Source organism: Pelodiscus sinensis, chromosome 3 (genome assembly GCF_052426305.1).
Source record: "Pelodiscus sinensis isolate ZL-2025 chromosome 3, ASM5242630v1, whole genome shotgun sequence".
NCBI lineage: Eukaryota > Metazoa > Chordata > Testudines > Trionychidae > Pelodiscus > Pelodiscus sinensis.
Window position 1 is genome coordinate 143796862 of NC_143054.1, and position 21308 is coordinate 143818169.

Below are 21308 nucleotides of genomic sequence, written 5' to 3' on the forward strand. Positions count from 1 at the left end.
CTTTGAATGACTCTACTATTTTGAAAACTGAAAAATCAGAATATATTTATGCATGGCCAATATATTATTCCTAGCTAACAGAAAATCTGAGAAACTTTAGCTTATATAACTATTACCCACTATGTCATCTTATTTAGCAGTCTGTACTAGCGGTGATACTGTTATATTGTTGTGGTATACTAGTCATTTAGAGACATCCTGAGTTGGTGTAAATTGTCATAACTCTTTGTCATCAGTTGAACTACAGTTTACAAAAGTAAGTGTCTGGTTCATTGTGATTACGAATTTACTTACTTTCTAACACTATCTGCTAAAAAATTGTCTCTGTGTTTTATTTGGCATATGTTGGAAATCATATGAAATTAAATCATAGCTTTCTTTGTGCTTGGAGGTGGGGGAGGAGAGGGAGGAGGGCACTCTGCCCAAAATGTAGCTTTTAGTTAATTGGTCATAAGTTTTGTAACCATGGAAGACTGAGACTTAATAAACAATGTGAATTCTTAAGAACATGAAAAGAGAAACTTCTATTGTGTTAAATGGTATCAGTTGGTAAGTGTGCCATTTCATTGCATAGTGAAGATAGTCTTTTCTGTTTCATTTGTTCCTAGTAATTTGTTTATTGGAACTGGTGTTTAACAAATTGCATTAAGGTATTTACTGCTCTTTTTATTCAGTAGGGATATGTGTTACTTTATGAGTTTTGTTATTGCCCCTTGTTTCAAGTCATTCTAATAAGGGACTAAAATTCTGCAAGGAGATGACACATTACTTCTACACAAATGGGCAAACTTTGGAATTTTTTTTTGTCTAGAGGATAGAAATCTGATTTTTCTTATGGGAGAAAGCAATGTGCAATTGATTTAAAAAAAATAGCAGAGGCTTCCTTACACAGCCTCTTTTTTCCTCTTAAGAGCAGTTGTCACTGCAGTTTTATAATAGACTAACCCGGAATTGTTACTGATAACTTATAATTGCTCATATTTCTGGCTATACTAATGATCTTTATTGTTTTTGCTTCAGATGTGTGCACCTTCTGAATTTCCTTCATGGACAATCTGCCTGGCTCTAGGCTTTGATTAATTTCTTGTTTTGCAGAACTCTTCCTGTTCACTAATATCTGTCTGGTTCATGGCTTTTATTTTTTGTTTCCCTTTTCTCATGGCGTCATGAAAGATGTGGGTGTGATGTTAGTTATCTGAGCTCTTTATAGGGTGTGTGCTAAATTTTACTTCAGATTATTTCTTCCCTGCTGAAACTCGTAAAGTTGAATATTTTTATATTTATTTACTTAACAGATGCACGTTTTTGTGATAGGTATACTATGAAAGATTATGACAAATTCCTGATATGATTTAGGAGATGTTCTTCAGAATTAAGTATCATCATTGCTATTTAATTATAACTTCATAGCAGTGACCCTGAAATTAAGATTAAAAATAGGCATTCTTTTGATACTCCACCTCATTTTACAGAATATACTCTTTAAACTGAGATTTCATGCCCAGCGTTAGTCCAAAGATTAATTCGTTTAAGATCAATTTGAGAATCACTACACGTCTAGCTCTGTAACTTCTAGAGTGGTTGCTGAAGTTGCAATGTGTTTGACTAGCTCTGATCCAGAATTTCAGTAGCAAGCTTCAATCTTAATTGCATCCTAAAGAGAACCACATACTGAGAAAAAAATCAGTTTAGCCAAAGACAAGTGCAACAGAGTATTTTAGTGGAGTTGGTGATTGTGTAGATACTGTTCTCCCCATTTTGAGCTTTCCTGAGCACTGGTATTATAACAATGACTTGTAGCTGTCAATAGATCTCTTGATATTATTTCTCTATACCTCCAGACATTCTGTGTTTTCTCTCTGTAGCAGAAGTAACTCTGGCAATGAGATTTTGTTTGTTTAGTGCCAAAGGGGTCAATGTTTCAACAGCCTTCTCTTCCATGAACTTCTCTCATATATCTGCATAGTGTACACATATGCCCTGAAAGCTCCCTTTTGGCAAGCTGTGGAAATCTAAAACTTATGCAACTAACAGCAAAATGTGCCACTTCCACTAATATCCTAAAGTAAAAAGTGTGATTTGAGTACAGCGGGCTGCACATAGTAGCTGGTACAATGTTAACTAGGTATGTTGGATAGTTTACATATCACTTATTAGACCCTTTCATCTTATCATAGAACCATAGAGCTGGCAGAGACCTCAGAAGGTCATCAAGTCCAGCCCCCTGCTATAGGCAGGACCAATTCCAACTAAGTCAACCCGGCCAGGGCTTTGTCAAGCCGAGACTTAAACACCTCTAGGGATGGAGACTCCACTACTTCCCTAGATAACCCATTCCAGCGCTTCACCACCCTCCTAGTGAAATAGTTTTTCCTAATATCCAACCTGGACCTCTCCCACCACAACTTGAGATCATTGCTCCTTGTTCTGCCATCTGTCACTAATGAGAACAGCCTCTCTCCATCCTCTTTGGAACCTCCCTTCAGGAAGTTGAAGGCTGCTATCAAATCCCCCCTTACTCTTCGCTTCTGCAGAGTAAACAGACCCAAGTCCCTCAGCCTCTCCTCATAAGTCATATGCTCCAGCCCCCTAATCATTTTGGTTGCCCTCTGCTGGACCCTCTCCAATACGTCCACATCCTTTTTGTAGCGGGGGGCCCAGAACTGGACACAGTACTCCAGATGTGGCCTCACCAAAGCCGAATAAAGGGGAATACTGACATCTCTAGATCTGCTGGCAATGCTCCTCTTAATGTAACCTAATATACCATTAGCCTTCTTCGCTACAAGGGCACACTGTTGACTCATATCCAGCTTCTCATCCACTGTAACCCCCAGGTCCCTTTCTGCAGAACTACTACTTAGCTGGTTGGTCCCCAGCTTGTAACTATGCTTGGGACTCTTCCATCCCAAGTGCAGGACTCTACACTTGTCCTTGTTGAACCTCAGATTTCTTGTGGCCCAATCCTCCAATTTGTCTAAGTCATTCTGGACCCTTAAATGTCTGAAGTTAATGCTTTTCTTTGTTCATTACATGTATATTTCAGAAAGAAGCTATTAAGATATTATTGAAAACATCTGTTCAGAGTGTGACTGTTGCTTTTCAAGCAGCATTACATTATAAGCACAGCATTCAAAGAAATGTTTAACTGAAAATGTTATTGCTGAACAAGAAAAATAGGGTGATGTAAAAGTTGAGGTTGCCATGTTGTCCTTAATTCACCTGGGTACGGCGATTAGATCATAGAGGTCAGTATAAGATATGTATGTGAGGCAATACTACAGGGTGAACTTTGGGTTCATTCTTGACTTTGCTCTCGTTTGGGCCACCCTCTCACTGTTTTGTAAATGTTCTCATTGGTTGCTGAAGCCTGCATCAGTTTGTGAGGAGTCTTTTTCCTAAAAATACATTCCCTTCAAGACTGTTTATCAGAATATAAAAGCTCCTTTTGACAGAGAAACTTATTCATATTTAACCTACATTCAAAGGAGCAAGTACCTTGAAACATAAACAACTTGAATGGCATCTGTTCCTCATTCTGGAGTTATAACCTTTATAGACATATTCAGCAGTCTGTAAATATCCTCACTGAATATTTCTTCCCTGAAAATGCATTTCCTTCAATATTCAGATAGAGACTTGTTTCCTCTGAGTCTTCTCCGGTAATTTTAATGACCTTATATCTTCAACCATATTAGTCTCTCAGTTCTGCTGCATGTTACAACATACATTAAGAGAATCATGAAACCATGTCTTCTTGCATGGGGAGTTCAGTGTTAAGACTGAGACTCAACTTTTATTATATTTCTCCTTTTTTCAGTTGTTTCTGGCTTTCTTAGCCAGTTTGTGAGTTCCGTACTTAACTTTGTCCTGGACATTTTTTTGCAAGATTCTGTAAAATCTGTTTAGCTACCTGACTGTCACATGTAAGAAATTTCCCAAATATTGTCAGAAATTCTGCAAATACAGCTCAGTGATGACAGTGCCCATTTTCCTCAAACATGACAGTGCTTTGTAGATCTTAATGAGATGGTTTGTTGAAAAGTAGAGGTGTAAGGCAGGTATTTGCTAGTCCTTTATCACCGTATTTGAATACCTGGTCTAAGGAACAAGGCAATTACATATTGTAAAATCTCAGATTGTTTTCTCTCAATGGATGGGAGGCCACATTTAGGTACAACACTAAACAAAAATGATGTTCTAGAGCAGGGGTTCCCAAACTTTGTTGCACTGTGACCCCCTTCTGACAATGAAAACGCTTTACGACCCCAAAGGAGGGGACCAAAGCCTGAGCCTGCGCAAGCCCTGCTGCCTTCGGGGGGGGGGGGGGGGAAATCAAAGTTTGAGCCCCACTCCTCCAGGTAGGCAGAGGGGCCAAAGCTGAAGTTCAAGGGCTTCCGCCCCAGGCAAGGGACTTGCATCTTGAGTCCTACTGCCCAGGGGGCTTTGGCATTAGCTTTGGGCAGTGGGGCTAGGGCTTCAGCCCCAGACCCCAGCAAATCTAAGGTGGTCCTGGCGACACCATTCAAAGTGGGTTGTTACCCACTTTGGGGCCACACTCACCGTTTGAGAGGAACAAGCAGAAGGTATGTAGGTCAGAACTTAAGGCTTTTCATATTTTGTACATACTTAGCACCTCCTTCCCCCCCCTCACACACACACTTCTTGTATCTTTTTAGTTCTTTTAAGCTTGGAGGGGAGTGAGGTATACAGGATACACATGAGAAGACTGCTAGTGATTTGAGGAGGGAGAATGTTTGACAGTAGCATTTTTAGTAGGGAAACTGACTTCTAAAAGAGAATGCAAAGTAAGGAAAAAGGGGGGGGGGAAGCATGAGGAGGGAAGTGTCAAGTGGAAAATAACTAACCAAGCAGTAGATGCCTTTGTGGAACATTTTATTTCAATTTCTAATTTATATTCTTCAGCTAGTTACTATGATTAGACACTTTATATATATATATATATATATATATATATATATATATATATATATACCAAAATAGATGAGACCTAGGAAACTGATTTGTTGGGGTTGAGGATGGTTTGGCAGCTGGAGATGTCTCCCAAAACAGATAAAGATATGGCTCCTGCCTGTTCCAGTGGTATTGTGGTACTTTATTGAGGAAAAATTAGCAAAAATATTATTATGGAGATACATTTAGCTATTGCCAAGTAAAGTGGCGAAAAAGGAGTTAAATTCTTAAGTGCTGCTGGGTTTTTATTAAAAAAAAAAAAAAAAACCCCACGCTTAAATTGATAAAAATTAAGGGATACATTTTCCTGTCAAGCAAATGGTCAAGGGTGGTTGGTTGCTTGGGAAACATTAAAGTAGACAGTTTATGATTATGGAATTTGCAGGCTTCTTTGCTGATCCCTTTTTCTTCAAAAATGCAAATAATATGCTAGGCAAAATGCCCTTTTTGAATGCAATGTCAAAATAGTGAAGTCAGGTAATCATGTAATGAAGGACCGAGTTAAATATGAAATGCCAACCTTAAATTTGCCCGTCTGTGCTTGTTCATTTAACATTGTCCCACATTATATTATCATAGTGACAAATTTCAGTTACCCTTTCTTATATAAGTATATTATGCATATTCTTCAGGCTTAGTTTCTTTTTTTATGTCCTTGACAAAACAGGCAATACTGAAAGAAAATGGATTGAATACTTGTTACAAATAAGTGTCTGAAGTATGCAAGTTAAATCTCTCACTCAGGGTTTGCCTTCTCTGCAGTGTTACCCCGACACTCATCTACACACACAAATCTCTATCTTGATTTAACTGATACTTAAAGCTTCAGCTGGCTTGCCTATCGGGGCATATGAGCTTAAGTCCTACTGATGCTTGAACAAGTGATGCAGTAGGGATCCAGCTACAGCTCAGGTTAACACAGCTTACTAGTTATTAATCTAATTACCCGTGTTGATGAATCACAGTGCAGTGTGACCATTCTTAGCTAAGTTAGCCTACCTCAAATGTGGTATTTGGAAAGTATGTCTTCATAGCAACTAGGCAGGTGCTTCCCAGCATATATAGGTGCCTGTGACATCTGTGCTTGAGCTAGCATGCCACCTATAGTTAAGCTTGCCTCAGCGCTTCCCATTATATTATCTTGTTTTCAGTTGCTTGTAACTTTGCCACATTTAAACAGTTAAATTCTTCAAGTCCAGGCATGTCCTTGAGGCTGAATTCTTTTTAGGGAAAGCTTCAGCAGCTGTTTGCAAGATCAAGATTAGGGAAATACATTTTTGCACATTTTTACAACCATGTCATTGAGAAACATTGTCATCTCAATGGCTTGGAGCAGGGACTTGAAATTTGGGGTGGTCTTTGTGTCAGAGAGATGCCCTTTTACCTTCTCCTCATCCCCCGCTTTATGGCATGATGTGGGTCTGCAGGCCCTTGTGCTGATGTCCTCTTCATAGGAATAATCTACACAGGTTTGTATCAAATAACAACCTCCTTTCTTGGGGACTGATTTATTAAAATAAAACAAACCCAAAGTAAAGCCTCTTTCTAATCATCCCCCTTCCCCACTCTCCAGATGGGAACAGTTCCTCCTACTCATGGTCTCTGGCCTCAAGCCCACTTGGTACAGTTATCAGCCCATACCAAGCTCTATGGAATAAGACTGTCTCCATCTTGTTTTAGCCTCATGAAAGGGAGGTTGCAGAGACTCATTTCTTGGGCCTGTGTCTGCTAAACTGTGTGGCCGCTCATCTAGTTGTTCCCCAGCTCCTTTCTTCTTGAGCCTTTTAAGGAGCTCTCCTCTCGCTTCACCATGGGTATGTCTATTTCCCTTATGAGGTCAAGGTTCCTTCCCTGGGAAGGAATTGCATGGCAGGTCATCACTCACAGGTGCACTGGAAACCCTTCTCCCTCTTCAGGGGTCCAGTCACCACCTAACTCTTCCCTATGAAAAACCATCCATTTTTGGGTAATTTATAAGACTTGGAAAATTCTTAATTCACATGTGCTGAATAGGAACTTGCTATAGCTTAGCAGCTAAATCCTCCAAAACTCTGTCTGCACTGGGCATGCTCTATCCCCTCACAACTCCTGCGCGAAGTGGACTGGGTGTGCGCCCTCCCCCCAGTGACTGGATGTGCTTCAACCCAGAGCTAAGCATGACTGTTGCTGCTGCTAGCTTTTGGAAGCCTCAGTGTCATCAGGACTGAGCAGAGTTTGGATGAACTTTGAATAACTTTTCATTCTGTGAATACCATGCCGACAGTTTCTAATGTGCTAGGAGGGGCCTTGCCTCTACCCCATCCCTTCCCCCAGGTCTCCTCTCCTGAACATGTCCAGCCCGTGCTCTTTCTCCAGCGCCTCCTTTATGTTGTGGAACAGCTGCATGCGGCGGGCAGGGGAAGGTGCTGATAGAGGGACTCCTTTTTACTAGTCAGCACTTGTGTGAACACCATCATTCCTGTGGAAGACTATTCAAATGTGTACCTACGTGGGGACCAACTTAAGGCTCCATGGGTAGTGATAATGCTGACATTGCCCAACTTTGGCATGCTAGACTCAGCATCTTTTAAACATGGGTTTGTTTGTGTAAGCTTATATAAATTAACTAATGCACAATGAAATAACAAGTAGGGTGATGTAATATCTTTTATTGGACCAACTATTGTTGGTGAGAGAGACAAGCTTTCACAGGGCTCTCCTTTAGTAGACTGATTTAAAGCATGAACATAAGGATAAAGTGAAGTTTGAGCTTTCATCATTGACTAGATCTTTCCTATTGTGTTTTAAGCTTCGTGCTGTATTAATATTATCAATTTCAGTTTGGAATTTCTATTGCTGTTCACCTCACTTTTGAATTTATCATACAACAGTTTGAACTGCTCATTTAGAACCCGTCACCATTGGCATCCTCACTATTCAATGCAGGTCAGACCTCCCTGGTCCAACACCCTCGGGGGACCAGGGATTTTGCCAGACCCTGGGGATCCCCAGCAGCTGGCGAACCCACTGTTGCTAGAGTGGCTGGGGGTTCCCAAGCTCTCGGGATCCCCATTCGCTGCCAGCCACTGCTGGGGATTGCTGCTGGGCAATCCCTGGTCGCTGGCCCCTCTGCTGCCAGACTGTCCAGAGATCTCCAAATTGGGGTTCTCCAGTAGTCACTGGTTGAGGGCCAGGGCTCTTTGGTCCAGCAATATCCATGGTCCTGCTGGACCAGAGATTCCTGGATTTGAGAAGTTGAACCTATACACAGTCTTAATATTACACTTAATTTATAGAAAAGTTAAATGGTTAGGTTTTATACAACTTTATCCAGAGTTGATTGAGGGTTTAATTAACAGGATCTAATTATTCTTCATCCCATACAGTGTTACTGTACCGTGGGTGGCACGGTTGAAAAGCATTATGAAGAAAAACTAAAATACAGCAATATTGTTACACTTTGCACATTGTTGTATAATAGAAATGTTGACAGACTGTTAGCTACAGTGGTACAAATGCATTGCTCTAACATACACATAGGTGTCTCAGGTGGCTGAATACATTAAACAATATGTAATTTACATATCAAATCAGGAAGATTGCGTATAATCTTTGTTGCCGGTCATGCCATTCATTAATTATCAAGATATTCCTCAGGCTTTATGACCTCTGACATATTGGACGGGTGTCATTCAGTGAGCAAAGATGTTTAGTCTGCTGCGATACTGAGAACCTGCTGTATAATTGCTATTCTGGAAAAGGCCCAGGAAGCATTTACCACGATGCATTTAATCACCATTCTAATTAGAGTGTCAATGAAGCAGATCAGAGTTTTCCTACTGCCAATTCATTGCAACTTCTAAGTTGTAAAAGGATTGTTACCTAGTATGCTGGAATATCTCAGTGCTAGTGTACATAGCAAAGCACACTAGTTGGGTGTGATTTGTAGTGAACAATAATGTTCTGCACTCCAGCTGGCCTACGTAGGTCCTCTTGGTGAACTTTAAAAAGTACCTACTCCACATTAATGCAGTCTAAACAAAGTACCTTTAAAGAGCACCAGCAAGGTCTACACATGGTGCTCTACAAATCACACCACTCTAGAGCGCTTCGTGGGCTGTATAGATAAGCCCTTAGTTGCAACAGAAACACTGATTATGAGATTTCCAATTGTTCTGAAATCATATCTAGTGTTCAAATGAATATCAAGTTAACTATAGCACATGTATACCCTGCTGTCAAATAAAAGAAATGAACCAATGTTTAGGGAAATCTGACTCTACTCAGGCATTTGAAGGGGTACATCAAGCATAGAAAAAATCTTATGGTTTTAGAGAAAGCTGCAGGTGCACCAGTGCTGCCAACGGTGAAAAGTGCTTACACGTTTCAATGCTACTTCATCTGTTACTGGAGACAGGGTAAGAAATTTCATAACACAGACAAAGTTTGGGGAACTGGGTTTCTTACATTGCTTATTAGCAATAGAGAAGAGTAATCTGCTATTAGATTTGAAGTATGTGTTTAACAAATAAAGAAGTGGGGAACGAAAATTCAACAGATTTTCAGTCCACTTCATGACAAAAGCCATTAGTTTCTGTGAGCTACGTCTAACACTGTTTTTCAGAAAATAGATTTAAATGGAATAGCAGAACAGGTTTGGATATTAAATAGATTTCTAGATATCCCTGCTCAGGTTTTTTTTCTAATGCACAAAATTGACCATTTATCTTAAAATTCTAGATTGAGATTAGATTTGAATTACTATTCTTAAGCAATGCCTCTAGCAGTCTTTGTTCACAGCATTTGTAGTTAGGATTTTAGTCATGCTTGCTGGTATAAAAAAAATGGGATTACATATAGTATCTTTGTAATTTATTGCAAAAATACCGGCAGGTACTGAGCAGGGTTTTGTGCCGCTTTTTGATAACACTTAGTCAGACTGCTAGTTATAAATGGAATACTGAGTGGAATAGTGACTAGAATTCAGTAACATGGAGTGGATGAGCTCAGGTCTTAATACAGTTTGAGACAGTAGAAAAATGGAATCAGTGATAACAGAACTTAAAGAAATCTTCAAATTGCTATATGTGATTGAACTTGCCAGTAAATTTCGCTAATAGATTTCAAATACATTGATTTTCACAGCTATAGTTCCTCTCTGCACAGCCTTCATTTTCCACTATGGTCCTTGACCATTAAAAATAAAATAACAAAACTCTGGATTAGGCTGAAGGTTGACTTGAGGCTTTGGCCTAAAAGCTTTTTTTTTTTTCAATCTGGTGTTGGGGTGGGTATAAATGTTGCATAATGAATAAAGATTTTAAAATGCAGTGTATATGGGCATGCATTCACCCAGGTGCTTTTAAATCCTTAAAATTGCTTCTTTCTCTTCTATGGAAATTTGTAGGAAAGTGAAAGATGGCAGTGCAAATGACTTCAGAATTTTCTTTTGCTATACTAATATTTAAATATACTACTATTATTATTAGTCTGTAAATATCATTTTACCTGTAGTTGTGTTGGAGGGCAGCCTTGTACATTTCTTCCTTTTTTAAAGTCCAATATTGCTGCTAGGGAAGTGAGCTTGTACTCATGTACACAGTTACACACAGCTACCCTGCCCCGCTGCTGCTTCTATATCAGAGGCGGGAGGGGAGAGATTGTGCACATGGGGAGCTGTTTTTTAAGATGGCTCCTCACACGTCCATCTGTCCGTCCCCACCCTTTGCCCTGTGCTGCTGCCTCCTACAGATGCAGCAGCCCGGGAGGAGAGAGAGCAGAAGCTGGTGATCATGGGGAGTCAGCTTTTAGCCAGCTCCCTGCGAGTATCGGCTCCCTCCCTCCCCCCTGCGTGTGTAAACTTATAACCACTGAAATTTTCACCAGTTAAGCATTTACAGAAATAAACACATTTTAACATCCCTAATCGCTGCTACTACTTTTCTTCTCTATCTCTTCAAAGGAATAGTATGTTCATTTTGGATGTTCCTTGACTACCTGAACTTTGCTTTAGCCAGCAAGGCCTGTGAAAATGTTACGTCTGATGTTCTCTATCCTCTGGGATTTTCCAGTTGCCTCTGCCTATAATCTTCTGTGTCATGCTACTTAACCTTGGTGGTTTGCTTCACCTTGTAGTTTCTGAATCCACAAGATAACTTTACATCAGTTAAATGGTTTCTTTTCTGACACTGTACCTTCAAATTTCTTTTAACTTCATAGTCCTTGTCTAAGCCAATGCCATCAGTTTGATTTCATTTATTCATATTAATGGGTATCTGAATTACAAGTTGAACCTCTCTAGTCCGGCACCCTCAGGACTTGACCAGTGCCGAACCTGAGAATTTGCTGAGCCATGGGAGGTCAACCATGGCCCAGGTACTCTGATGCTGGCCCCAGTGTTCCAGCTGCCAGCTCTTCACCCAGGGGTCCTGGCCAGTAGCTCCTCTGCTGCCACCAGGATCCTGGTCATGGGGCTCCACTCCTGACCTAGCCGAGGGCTCCTCAGCCACCTCCCAACACGATCCTGGCCTTGGGCAGTGAGGGGTGTGGACTGGGTATAAAGGGGGGGGCACTCGAAACTTGGCCCCACCCATGATAAATGGACTTCCTTCTAACTAAAATCATGCCACACCAGAGTTTGCTGGACTAGAGAGGTTCAACCTATACCAATTTAAATAATTTACAAGTGTAAATTATCTATAGAAATCCATAGTTAAACCCACACAAGTTATACTATAAAATTCAAATACACTTCCACCTCTGTACTCTGGGCATTCCTAATCCAGGAACACCTGTGTACAGACTCTGGCAGGGGGAGGAAGAAACGACTCTGTGTGTTCTTTACCCCTCCCCCCAAGCTGGGTTAACAGCAGCGCGGTGCTTCTTTGGAGACTTTTCCCCCACTGCTCCTATAGCAGTGGGAGGCAATATCTGGGAGCAGCATGGGGCACAGAGCCACATGAATCCCTGGGAGCAGGGCACCAGGTAAGTGCCCCACCCTCACTTCACTGAGGCACCCTGCCTACCTCCCAGATGCCGCCCCAGCACCTTCCATGGTCCGTAAAACTGCCTTAATCCAGCATTCCTGTTTCCCAGGATTGCCAGATTAAAGAGGTTCAAGTGCAGTGTGCAGTTCTCCATTAGCTATCCCTCGGGATGTTAGTGTAACCACATAACCATTTAACTAATAAACTGATCATAGGCGTGCGCACAGGGTGTGCCTAGGCACACCGTAATGTCTTGGGCCAGCTAGTGGCTGCTGGAGGAGGAGAGGAATTTGTGACGGGGCGCCGCAAACCCTCACTTTAAATTCCCTACGGCTGTCTACGGGGCACTGTGGGGCAGAGAGCGCACATGCGCGGTGTGCTGAAACACTGCACAACAGGTGAGAGGGGAGACGTGGCATGACATCACAGCCACAGTCCCTTTATACCCAGTACACACCCCTCACTGTCCAAGGCCAGACGTGGCATGACGTTACAGCTTGGGACATTCAAACCGTGTGGCCCAGCTCCACAAGCAGTTGAGGCCCTACTACAAATGCCAGCTGGCCCGAGCCATTTTTGCGCTCCGGATCCCGCAGCACCGCCCCTTATGCACCCGGGGTGCCCCCGCCCAGCCCAGCAGCACCACGAAGCCCCCCCGAGGCACCTCCCCCTGGCCTGGCAGCACTGCGCGGTGCCCCCTTATGCACCTGGGGCTGCCCCTGCCCGGCCTGGCAGCACTGTGTGGCCCCCCTGCCTCCGAGGTGCCCTGGGGATGCCGCACGGCCCCCCTTGAGGCACCCTCCCTTTCAGCCCGGCAGCACCACGCGGCGCACTGGGGACGCCCCTGCCCGGCCTGGCAGCACCATACAGCCCCCGCGAGGTGCCCCGGGGATACCCCTGCCCAGCCTGGCAGCACTGCGTGGTGCCCCGGGGACGCCCCAGCTAGGGTCTGGCTGGCCTGTACCTTGGGCCAGCTCTGACTCCAGCCTCGCGAATTGGAAGACAGAAGCCGAAGGGAAGGGTAGGGGAGGGAGAAAAATAAGAGGAAGGGGTGGAAGGGAGGGGCAGGTCAGGAGAAGAAAGGGGAAAGTGCTAAGGGACAGGGTAGAGGAGAGGCAAATGCCAGGGGGCCAAGTGCAGACAATGAGGGTAAGGGCAGGAGGGGAGGTGTCAGTGGGAGGGGGGACAGGGTGATGCTGGGAGACGAGAGGGTAAGGGCTTTGGGGGCTAGAGGGGAGAAGAGGAGGTGCTGGGAGAAGGCTTGAAAGAAGGGGTGGGTATGAGGAAGGGAGGGATGGAGCAAGGCGTGTGAGGACTCACGCATGAGGGGAAAGGGGGCAGAAGTTGGTGAGGGAGTGGGCATCAGGAAAAAAGGGGGCGGGGCAGTGAGGGAAGGGGGAGGCACCAGGAGGGTGCAGGGGTAAGGGAAGGTGCAGGTGCCAGGGGATTCTGGGGGTGAAGCAGAAGGGCAGACACCTGCAGGGGAGGGACCATCACCAGAGGAGAGAGGCAGAGCAGGGGTGTAGAGGGAGGTGTTAAGAGAGGGGATGAGGAGGGGTAGCTCACATGATCAGAGTGGGGCTACTGGAGAAGTAGGCACATGGGGGAGAGAAGGGCTGGTGGAGGGGGGCAGGTCTCAGGAAGGCTGAGAGCAATGAGAAGGGCAGGAGTCAGGACAGCAGAGGAGGGTGAGGAGTTGGGGGGCAGCAGGCATCAGGGGAGCTGATGGAGCAAGGGAAGGAGACATGGCAGCAGAAGGAAAAGGTAGAGGTTTGAGATACTTATTAATAACTTGGGTGCCACAGTGACACATCCAAACAAGCCACAAACTCAGTACTGGTGCACAACACAAAATTAATTCTGCTCATGGGAGGAAACTCTTAGAGGGAACACTTCTCCCAGCCTCTCCACCCCGAGTTAATATCTCTCACATTGGGGTAATGCAACTGCAGGATAGTTGCATGAGGGGAGTTTGGGAGAGGGGGCAAACTAATCCCTATTGGTAGGAGGATAGTGGGAAAAGTCCTTGAGGGAGGGGGGGGTCACATGACACCTTTTGGTCATGTGTCCATCTTGCCCAGAGAGTGTTACCTCCAGAGGTGTGGCCAATGGGGGTCAGGGGCGTGGCTAACAGGGTCAGGGGTGTGGCTAATGGGGGTCAAAGTACATTTTTTAAAAAATATTTGGGTGCACACCCTAATGAAATGTGCTGCGCACGCCTATGAAACCGATGCTTATCTGTTAATGGTGTCTGTTCCACTCAGCTGGCTACCAGGGAGGCAGTTTTGCAGCAGCAGATCAGTGAAGGGCAAGAAGCAGGCGGCCTCACTCCCGGGGAGGCTTTGCTGCAGGCTCTGCTTTATACTGCGTAAGTAAGCTTTATACTGCAGAGCCCGCAGCGTGTAAGTGCTAAGATTTTTAGCTGTTACATGGTTACTTATTTAACTGAATTTTAACATGCCTAGCTATCACTAAGTACAGTAAAACTCTGATGGTCCGGCACCATCGGGAACCCGGAAGTGCTCAGGGCAGCTGGACAGTTGGAACTGCTCTGCTTCCGGTGTCCCCGATTCAGCTGCTGCTGAAACTGACCAGCGGCTGAATCAGGGAAGCCGGGGGCAGAGCAGCTGGGGTGCTGCTGGGTTGGTCTGGTAGCGTCGACCCTCGGGGCTGCAGGACCAACCCGGCAGCACCCCAGCTGCTCTGTCCCCGGCTTCCCTGATTTAGCTGCTGCTGAAACTGACCAGCAGCTGCTGAATCAGGGATGCCTGGGGCAGAGCTGGACTATCAGAAGGGGGGGCTATGAGGGGTCTAGGGTGGCATCCCCCCCACCCCAGGCCCCTCATAGTCCCCCCTTTTCGATAGTCTGGCATATTTGATAATCCGGCACCCCCTGGGTCCTAAAGGTGCCGGATTATCCGAAGTTTACTCTATGGTTGACTCTTGTGATAGAAATGTGAGGATAGAAACCTACCAGCAACGAAACACACAGTCACTGGGTCTCTCCACAGTATCACTTACCTAAAGTAGTACGTGACCTGTTGTGTCATATTTATAAAGCTTGACCTCAAAAGTTAATTCCAGCCCTTCTTTATATAGAAAAACCGCTTAACTCAAAGTTCCTAACAAAGGCGTATGGATTTGACATATTTATTTTTATGTAAATGTTTTAGGAGATTTTAATGAAATTAATTCTTAACATAGTTTGCACTCAATTCAGATTTCTTATTAAATAATTTTATTTGTAAAAGGAAAAACATATAATTTAAATAAAATAAATCAATTTAAATAAAAAAAATTCAAGGATTTTATCCTTCCAGCACAAGACTCCACATTTTTGTATTAACTTGGAGTTATAGAACCACAATACTTTTCTCACCTTTACAAAAAATAATTCAGATGGACTTCTTGGACAATCATAGTGACTTGCTTTTCCTAGAGCTGTATTAAGGATTTTTCAGCTTCAGCCTTATCGTCCAGTGTTTTGGCCAGATGGGTTAGCTGTTAAGGTTTCCACTGAATTATTTCGCTATAAATGATTTAGTCAGTTTCATCTTAAGTTAAAAATGACAACTTAGTGACTGTACAGAAACAGTATGAGATTTTTGTGGCATTACGTACCTGAGCTGGTAGTAAGTGGGTATGGCTATCTGTAACTGGCATACTTATATACATGTTTAGTTCTGGAATATCCCGCTCTATTCAAGTGTAGCCAGAGCCTTAACAAGGGTGGGGCAAGTAGGGCACTCACCCCAGGCACGGTACATTTAGGGGTGCAAAATTAAAAATTAGAATATGAATGAATATATAATATATATATATATATATATATAGTGCAATTAACACGTGTAATTCATACAAAAATTAATAATTTTATCATTTTGGAGGGCTGGGGGGCAAGGGGGAGTGGGCACAGTTCAGTAGCTTGTCCCAGGGGCAGAAAACCTTACTTACGGCTCTGTGTAGCATTTAGTAGAGGCTTTTTTGCTAACCACCACTAAAACTACCCCCCCCCCCCCAAACTCTATGTATTTGTCTTCAAAATATTGATTCTGTGACAGCTATGCTGTGGCTTTAACTGAACAGTTGTTGAACCCAAGATTACTCTGCTCTGACCAAAAGGAAGCATTGCTTTCAGTTTAGTTGTTTGTTGTGGGCTCAGTCCTGCTTCCCATGGAGTGGTGGCTACCCCCTAGCCCTTTGTTAACTTCAGAGGCAACAGGAGGTGCTCCTACCCCATTGACCACTGTTACACGCAGGCTGGTAGTGATGTCCATTTACTCGCTCAAGACCCAGACTCAGCAAAGTATTAACAACATGCTCCAGTATGTAGAATTCTATAGTGGCTTTTTGTGACTAAAGGCTTATCTCCGCTTAAATGCTACAGTGTGGATACTGCCTACTTCATTGAGATGCATTAGGATTACCAGCTTGGTGGTAATTAAAAACTGGACACTCCAGCAGGAATGCCAGAACCTTGCCTGCCCCACCTCTTTACCCCTCAAGTCCTGCCCCCATTCACTCCTCTTCCACACAGCCTCCTCAGTGCTTGCTTTGCTTGCTGCATTTCCCATTCTGCTCTCTGCACCCCTGCCTGCCTCACATGGGACTTGCCTACAGAACTAAAGCTGGGGGCTGCAGCTGTCTACCACAGGAAAAGATGATTCTAACTGAGTAGGGACTGGTGTGGTTGATTGACCTAGCACTTCCCTGCCTTTCAGCCCACTGTAGCTAGACTTTGGGGCTATGTCTAGACTGGAATGATTTTCTGGAAATGCTTTTAACGGAAAAGTTTTCCGTTAAAAGCATTTTCAGAAAAGTGTCTAGCTTGGCAGGACGCTTTTCCGCAAAAGCACTTTTTTGTGGATAAGCGTCCCTGGCCAATCTAGATGTGCTTTTCCACAAAAAAGCCCCGATCGCCATTTTTGCGATCGGGGCTTTTTTGCGGAAAACAAATCTCTGCTGTCTACACTAGCCCTTTCGCGCAAAAGTTTTTCGGAAAAAGACTTTTGCCTGAACGGGAGCAGCATAGTATTTCTGCAAAAGCACTGACAATCTTACATGAGATCGTCAGTGCTTTTGCGGAAATTCAAGCGGCCAGTGTGTAGACAGCTGGCAAGTTTTTTCCGGAAAAGTGGCTGCTTTTCCAGAAAAAGTGGCCAGTCTAGACACAGCCTGGGTGTGGTCTGTGCTTGGTTTTAGGTCAGTTTAAATATTTTGCTGGGGGTGTGTGGTTTTTCACACTCCAGAGCAATGCAGTTGGATTGACCTAGCTTTTTAGTGTAGATAAAGCCTATGTGAGAATCCCATGGAACTTAAGTGCTCTGTTGAAGTGAGTTATAAATATTGTTGTACCCATTTGAGGATCTTGTGTATTACTTTAAAGGAAAATAATGAAGTGACTGGAATCAGAATCTAGTGGATTTTTGTTGGCTTTTCCCTTTTGCATTTAGTACTAAGCAGGTTAAAACTTTGTAAGAAAGAATTGTTAAGGTTCCCATCAGCTTGTGTTCAAAATAAGCAAAGACCTTTTTAGGATTTTGCTTCATCTTTAATTTCTTGCATTGAATCTTTAATTTTTCTTGTCTTCTGGCTGAATGCAGCCACAATTTCTGGAGCTTTGTTATGAGTCTGTTTATTCACTATCTTAGGGAGTCTGCTTTTTCTGCTTTGTTTTTCAGTTGCATTACTGCATAATGTTGAATTGAAATTTAGAAATGAAGACTGGATCTGGAATGTGCAATCTGCTCAACTTGCTCACTTTTATTTTATTTTATTATGGGGTAAAAAAGGGATGTGCCAGATATGTAGCGGCACATCTTCTTTCTTCTGTGTGGCATTTTGACTACAGTGATCTTTTCTTCTTATATGAAATAGAAATTGAAAGATACTGTATAGTGACCTGATGCTATTCAGCCTGTAAGATGAATGTGTGGGAACTTTCATAGGGACACTCACTAGGGACATCAAGCTCCTGTGAACAAGTGCCATTTTTTCTTTAACATAGCAATACATTTCCTTCCCTGTCTGTGCTTTAAAATAAAATCCTATGAAGACTTTGGACTGATAACCAATCTGCCTCAGCTGCTACTTACGCCTCAGAAAGCTTTCTTTGTCATTGTCAGTTCTGATGTCATTCATATGAGACACCCATGTTCTGTCTGTCTTTCTCTTGACTGCCCTTTGGGTTTCGTGGTTTTGCAGAGAAGCCATTGTCTGACAAGTTGAGTTAAGTCCAGAATGTCTAACTCCCAGGCAGTGAGTATTTGATGTAGCGTGCTACTGCTGTTGGTATGGGCTCACCTGCTGTTAGTAATTGCAGTTCTTCTGAAAGCAGATAATCTACGTAGAGTGTTGAATATTTGGGTATGTATCAACTAGATAATGTATTTGTATGGCTTGAAAGAGCTACTCTGCTTCCCCTTCCGCCACCTGGGATTTCATAGATTCATAGATTCATAGACTTTAAGGTCAGAAGGGACCATTATGATCATCTAGTCTGACCCCCTGCACAGTGCAGGCCACAGAATCTCAACCACCCCTTAATTTAATGTTTCTCCTCTGCACCTATTTAAAATTAGTGTCTCTGTGTGACTGCATCTTGTGTTGTAGCTGGAGATGTTTGACTCTCATACCTGCAGTCACCTGTATTCTACTGGGAAGTTTTAGTCAATTATAAACTAACTTTCGCTTGTGCAGGAATTCAAAAGCAATTTCATGTCCTGAAATACCTGAGTAATCCTATCTGGATTTTCTCCAAATTAACAAGAAAATAATTTAAAATGCCCTGTTTGCCGAACACTTAGACTGTTTCTATTATTCAGTGAGGGGAAAAAAAATAAATCTGAGAAATAATTGGTCTGAAAAGACACTTATAGAAATACTTGCCATTTGATGATACTGTTGTCTCCATTGAGTGCCTAGAAGTAGTTTAAACAGATGTGCCATGCAAGTTGTGAGTTCTTTGTCAAAATTAAAGCCTTGTTTGATTTTTAAACTAGAAATGTAACTGTTTTGGTAGGTTCCATTATTTTTATTTCCACACGTCTTTACCTTTAGAAATATAGCTAATTCAGTGCTAGTGAGAGGCTCCAGGTAGACAGCCCATGAAAAGTGAGTTCCCCAAACATGGGCATTTTGGGTGCAGCCTTGCTTGTCAATATGTAGTTCAACACTTCTCAGGATGGTGTTAAATTGCTTTCTCATGTAACCCCCAACAGTGCCTTTCATAGCGTTTGGTTTGAACTGAATCAAGCATATTGGACAGATCAAATCTTGTGTAGTTTGTATAGAAGAAAACATGTCAACATATTTCCTAAAATGTTAGAACAGGAGATGTGCCAGGATTGAAAAATTGTTGCCAAGGGGAGCTATAATGATCAAATGGAATAATTTAGCGTTTCATGTCTATCATATTTGCTATCCGACAGGTTATTTATGAATGCTAGGATAAATTGGAAGCCATGCTTTGAAAGCTCTTTCCCAAGTTGAAGAAAGATTGCCAAATGAGATTCTTCCCCCTTCATCTCCCTGCCTTCATTTCTGCCAACCTTTTGCCACTGATGACTTGTATCGGTGCTTAACTATTTGAATTTTTGCTTTCTCCTACCCTTGTTTTTCTTCTGAAAACTCTTGATTTATTGATTAGAATTATTATAATAAATTTTTAACTCTGCTCTTTTTTTCTTTTCTTTTCCCTAGGTCTAGCAAGACTATGAATCTCTGTTCCAAATGCTTTGCTGGTAAGTGCACTAAAAGGTTTTGTGTTTTTGTTCAATTATCTAGATCACATTGTTGCCATCTCCTTTGGGGTTTATGCATGTGGCTTTTTTTTTTCCTCCCCAGTGTGTGTGAAATCAAATTCTCCTTCCTTTGGTGCTTCATTTATTTGCTCAGATTTATTGAAACAGTCTCCAGTGTATGTAAAGCAAAAGCCTCTTGTGTAAATACATTGATCAAACCTTCACTCATTGAAGATAACAGAAGTTTGGAATGCCCTTGAACTGTAGAGCTCCAGTCTTTGTTCAACTCATGTAAATATGACACAGCTTGTTTGTATCAGTCTGGTTTGGAATTTTGAAGTCAGTAGGTCAGAGTTTTATTCTACTAGTAAACACCAAAATCTTGTATATAGTTGAAACTAGAAAAGAAAGAGGCATAGGTATGGAAATCAGTCTTGCTGCTCATGGATATTTTATTATCCAACTTCTGCATTGAATCATTGATTGTTGATCAACAAGCTTAACTGTAAGAGTTGCATCATATTGCTGGGAACTGTTAGCAACCTTTTGTCAGTCTCCCCTTGCTTTCCCCTCCTATGTTAACTTTCTCAGATTTTGAAATCATTATACTAATACCATTGTCGAAGATCTTAAAAGAATCTCTGTCCAGGGAGCTAGAAGTAAATATTAAAAGCTGAAGCAAAACATTAAACCTTTTTATTGTTTAGACTCTTCATTAATCCCTAAAACCAAAATATAATGGCCCATTCGAACTTATTTTGACTGTTCATTTTGAATGTCTAAATCCATGTGTTTTTTTTTTTAAATTTGGGCAAAAAATAAAATAAAATACCTACCAGATTCCTTTTGGAATTTGTGTAAAGTCTAAGATGACCTTTGCTTGGTGGATCATAGATCATATACAAGTTCACCATTTTAAGTTTGCAGTGGAATAAAGTGCCACAAACTTTGATGTACTTGAGTTTGCAGAAGGATGCCGATTTCAGAATCTAAGTAAGAATTTAAACATACAAGTAAGCTTAAGTATCAGATATACACCTTTATCTGCGAGAGGCAAAGCAGATGAGGTAATATCTTTTATTTGGCCAACTTGTGTTGATGGAAGGTCTAGTTAGGCAAAGTGATACTTTGCTTACTTTACCAGGCCTACAGAAGAGCTCTGTGTAGCTTGACAGTTTGTACCCACCACCAGTAAATGTTGATCCAACAAGATATTACCTCACCTGAGTCTTTTGCATCCTGAAAGCAACACAAGCAGTCTGCATATTTGATAGTTATCTATAAACTGACAATCTTGCATATCTCAGAGTTAGCAGACTACACGAGGCTGTTTGTACAAATAGCAAATCACTTGTGGAGTGGAAATTCTGTAAAACAAATTTAAGAGGTATTTTCTTGTTTTTCAAGTCTCATTGGAAAAGCCCTTCCCCTCTGAATAACTACCTTGCACATGCTTAGTCACACTGAGAGTGATATTGTTCATACCTTTATGTAGCAATTTTAAAATGTCAAGGATCCCTTTAGAGCCATTTTAGTCTCTTTTCTGAAATACACAGTATTCTGAGAATTTCAAGATACCGTATCCATTAGACCGTGACAGTCTGGGATCAGTGATCAAATTGCCATG

General features: G+C 42.4%; 1 protein-coding gene across 7 annotated transcripts in view; it reads left to right on the top strand.

Moving 5' to 3' along the window:
• The window catches only part of ZFAND3 (zinc finger AN1-type containing 3), a 277816-nt gene that overhangs the window by 45944 nt on the left and 210564 nt on the right, over positions 1-21308 (top strand). For all 7 annotated transcript variants that reach the window (XM_089777409.1, XM_089777411.1, XM_089777410.1 and 4 more), the window contains exon 2: positions 19641-19681. In XM_089777409.1, the coding sequence (XP_089633535.1) occupies positions 19641-19681 (41 nt within the window). The remainder of the gene's footprint in view (positions 1-19640; positions 19682-21308) is intronic.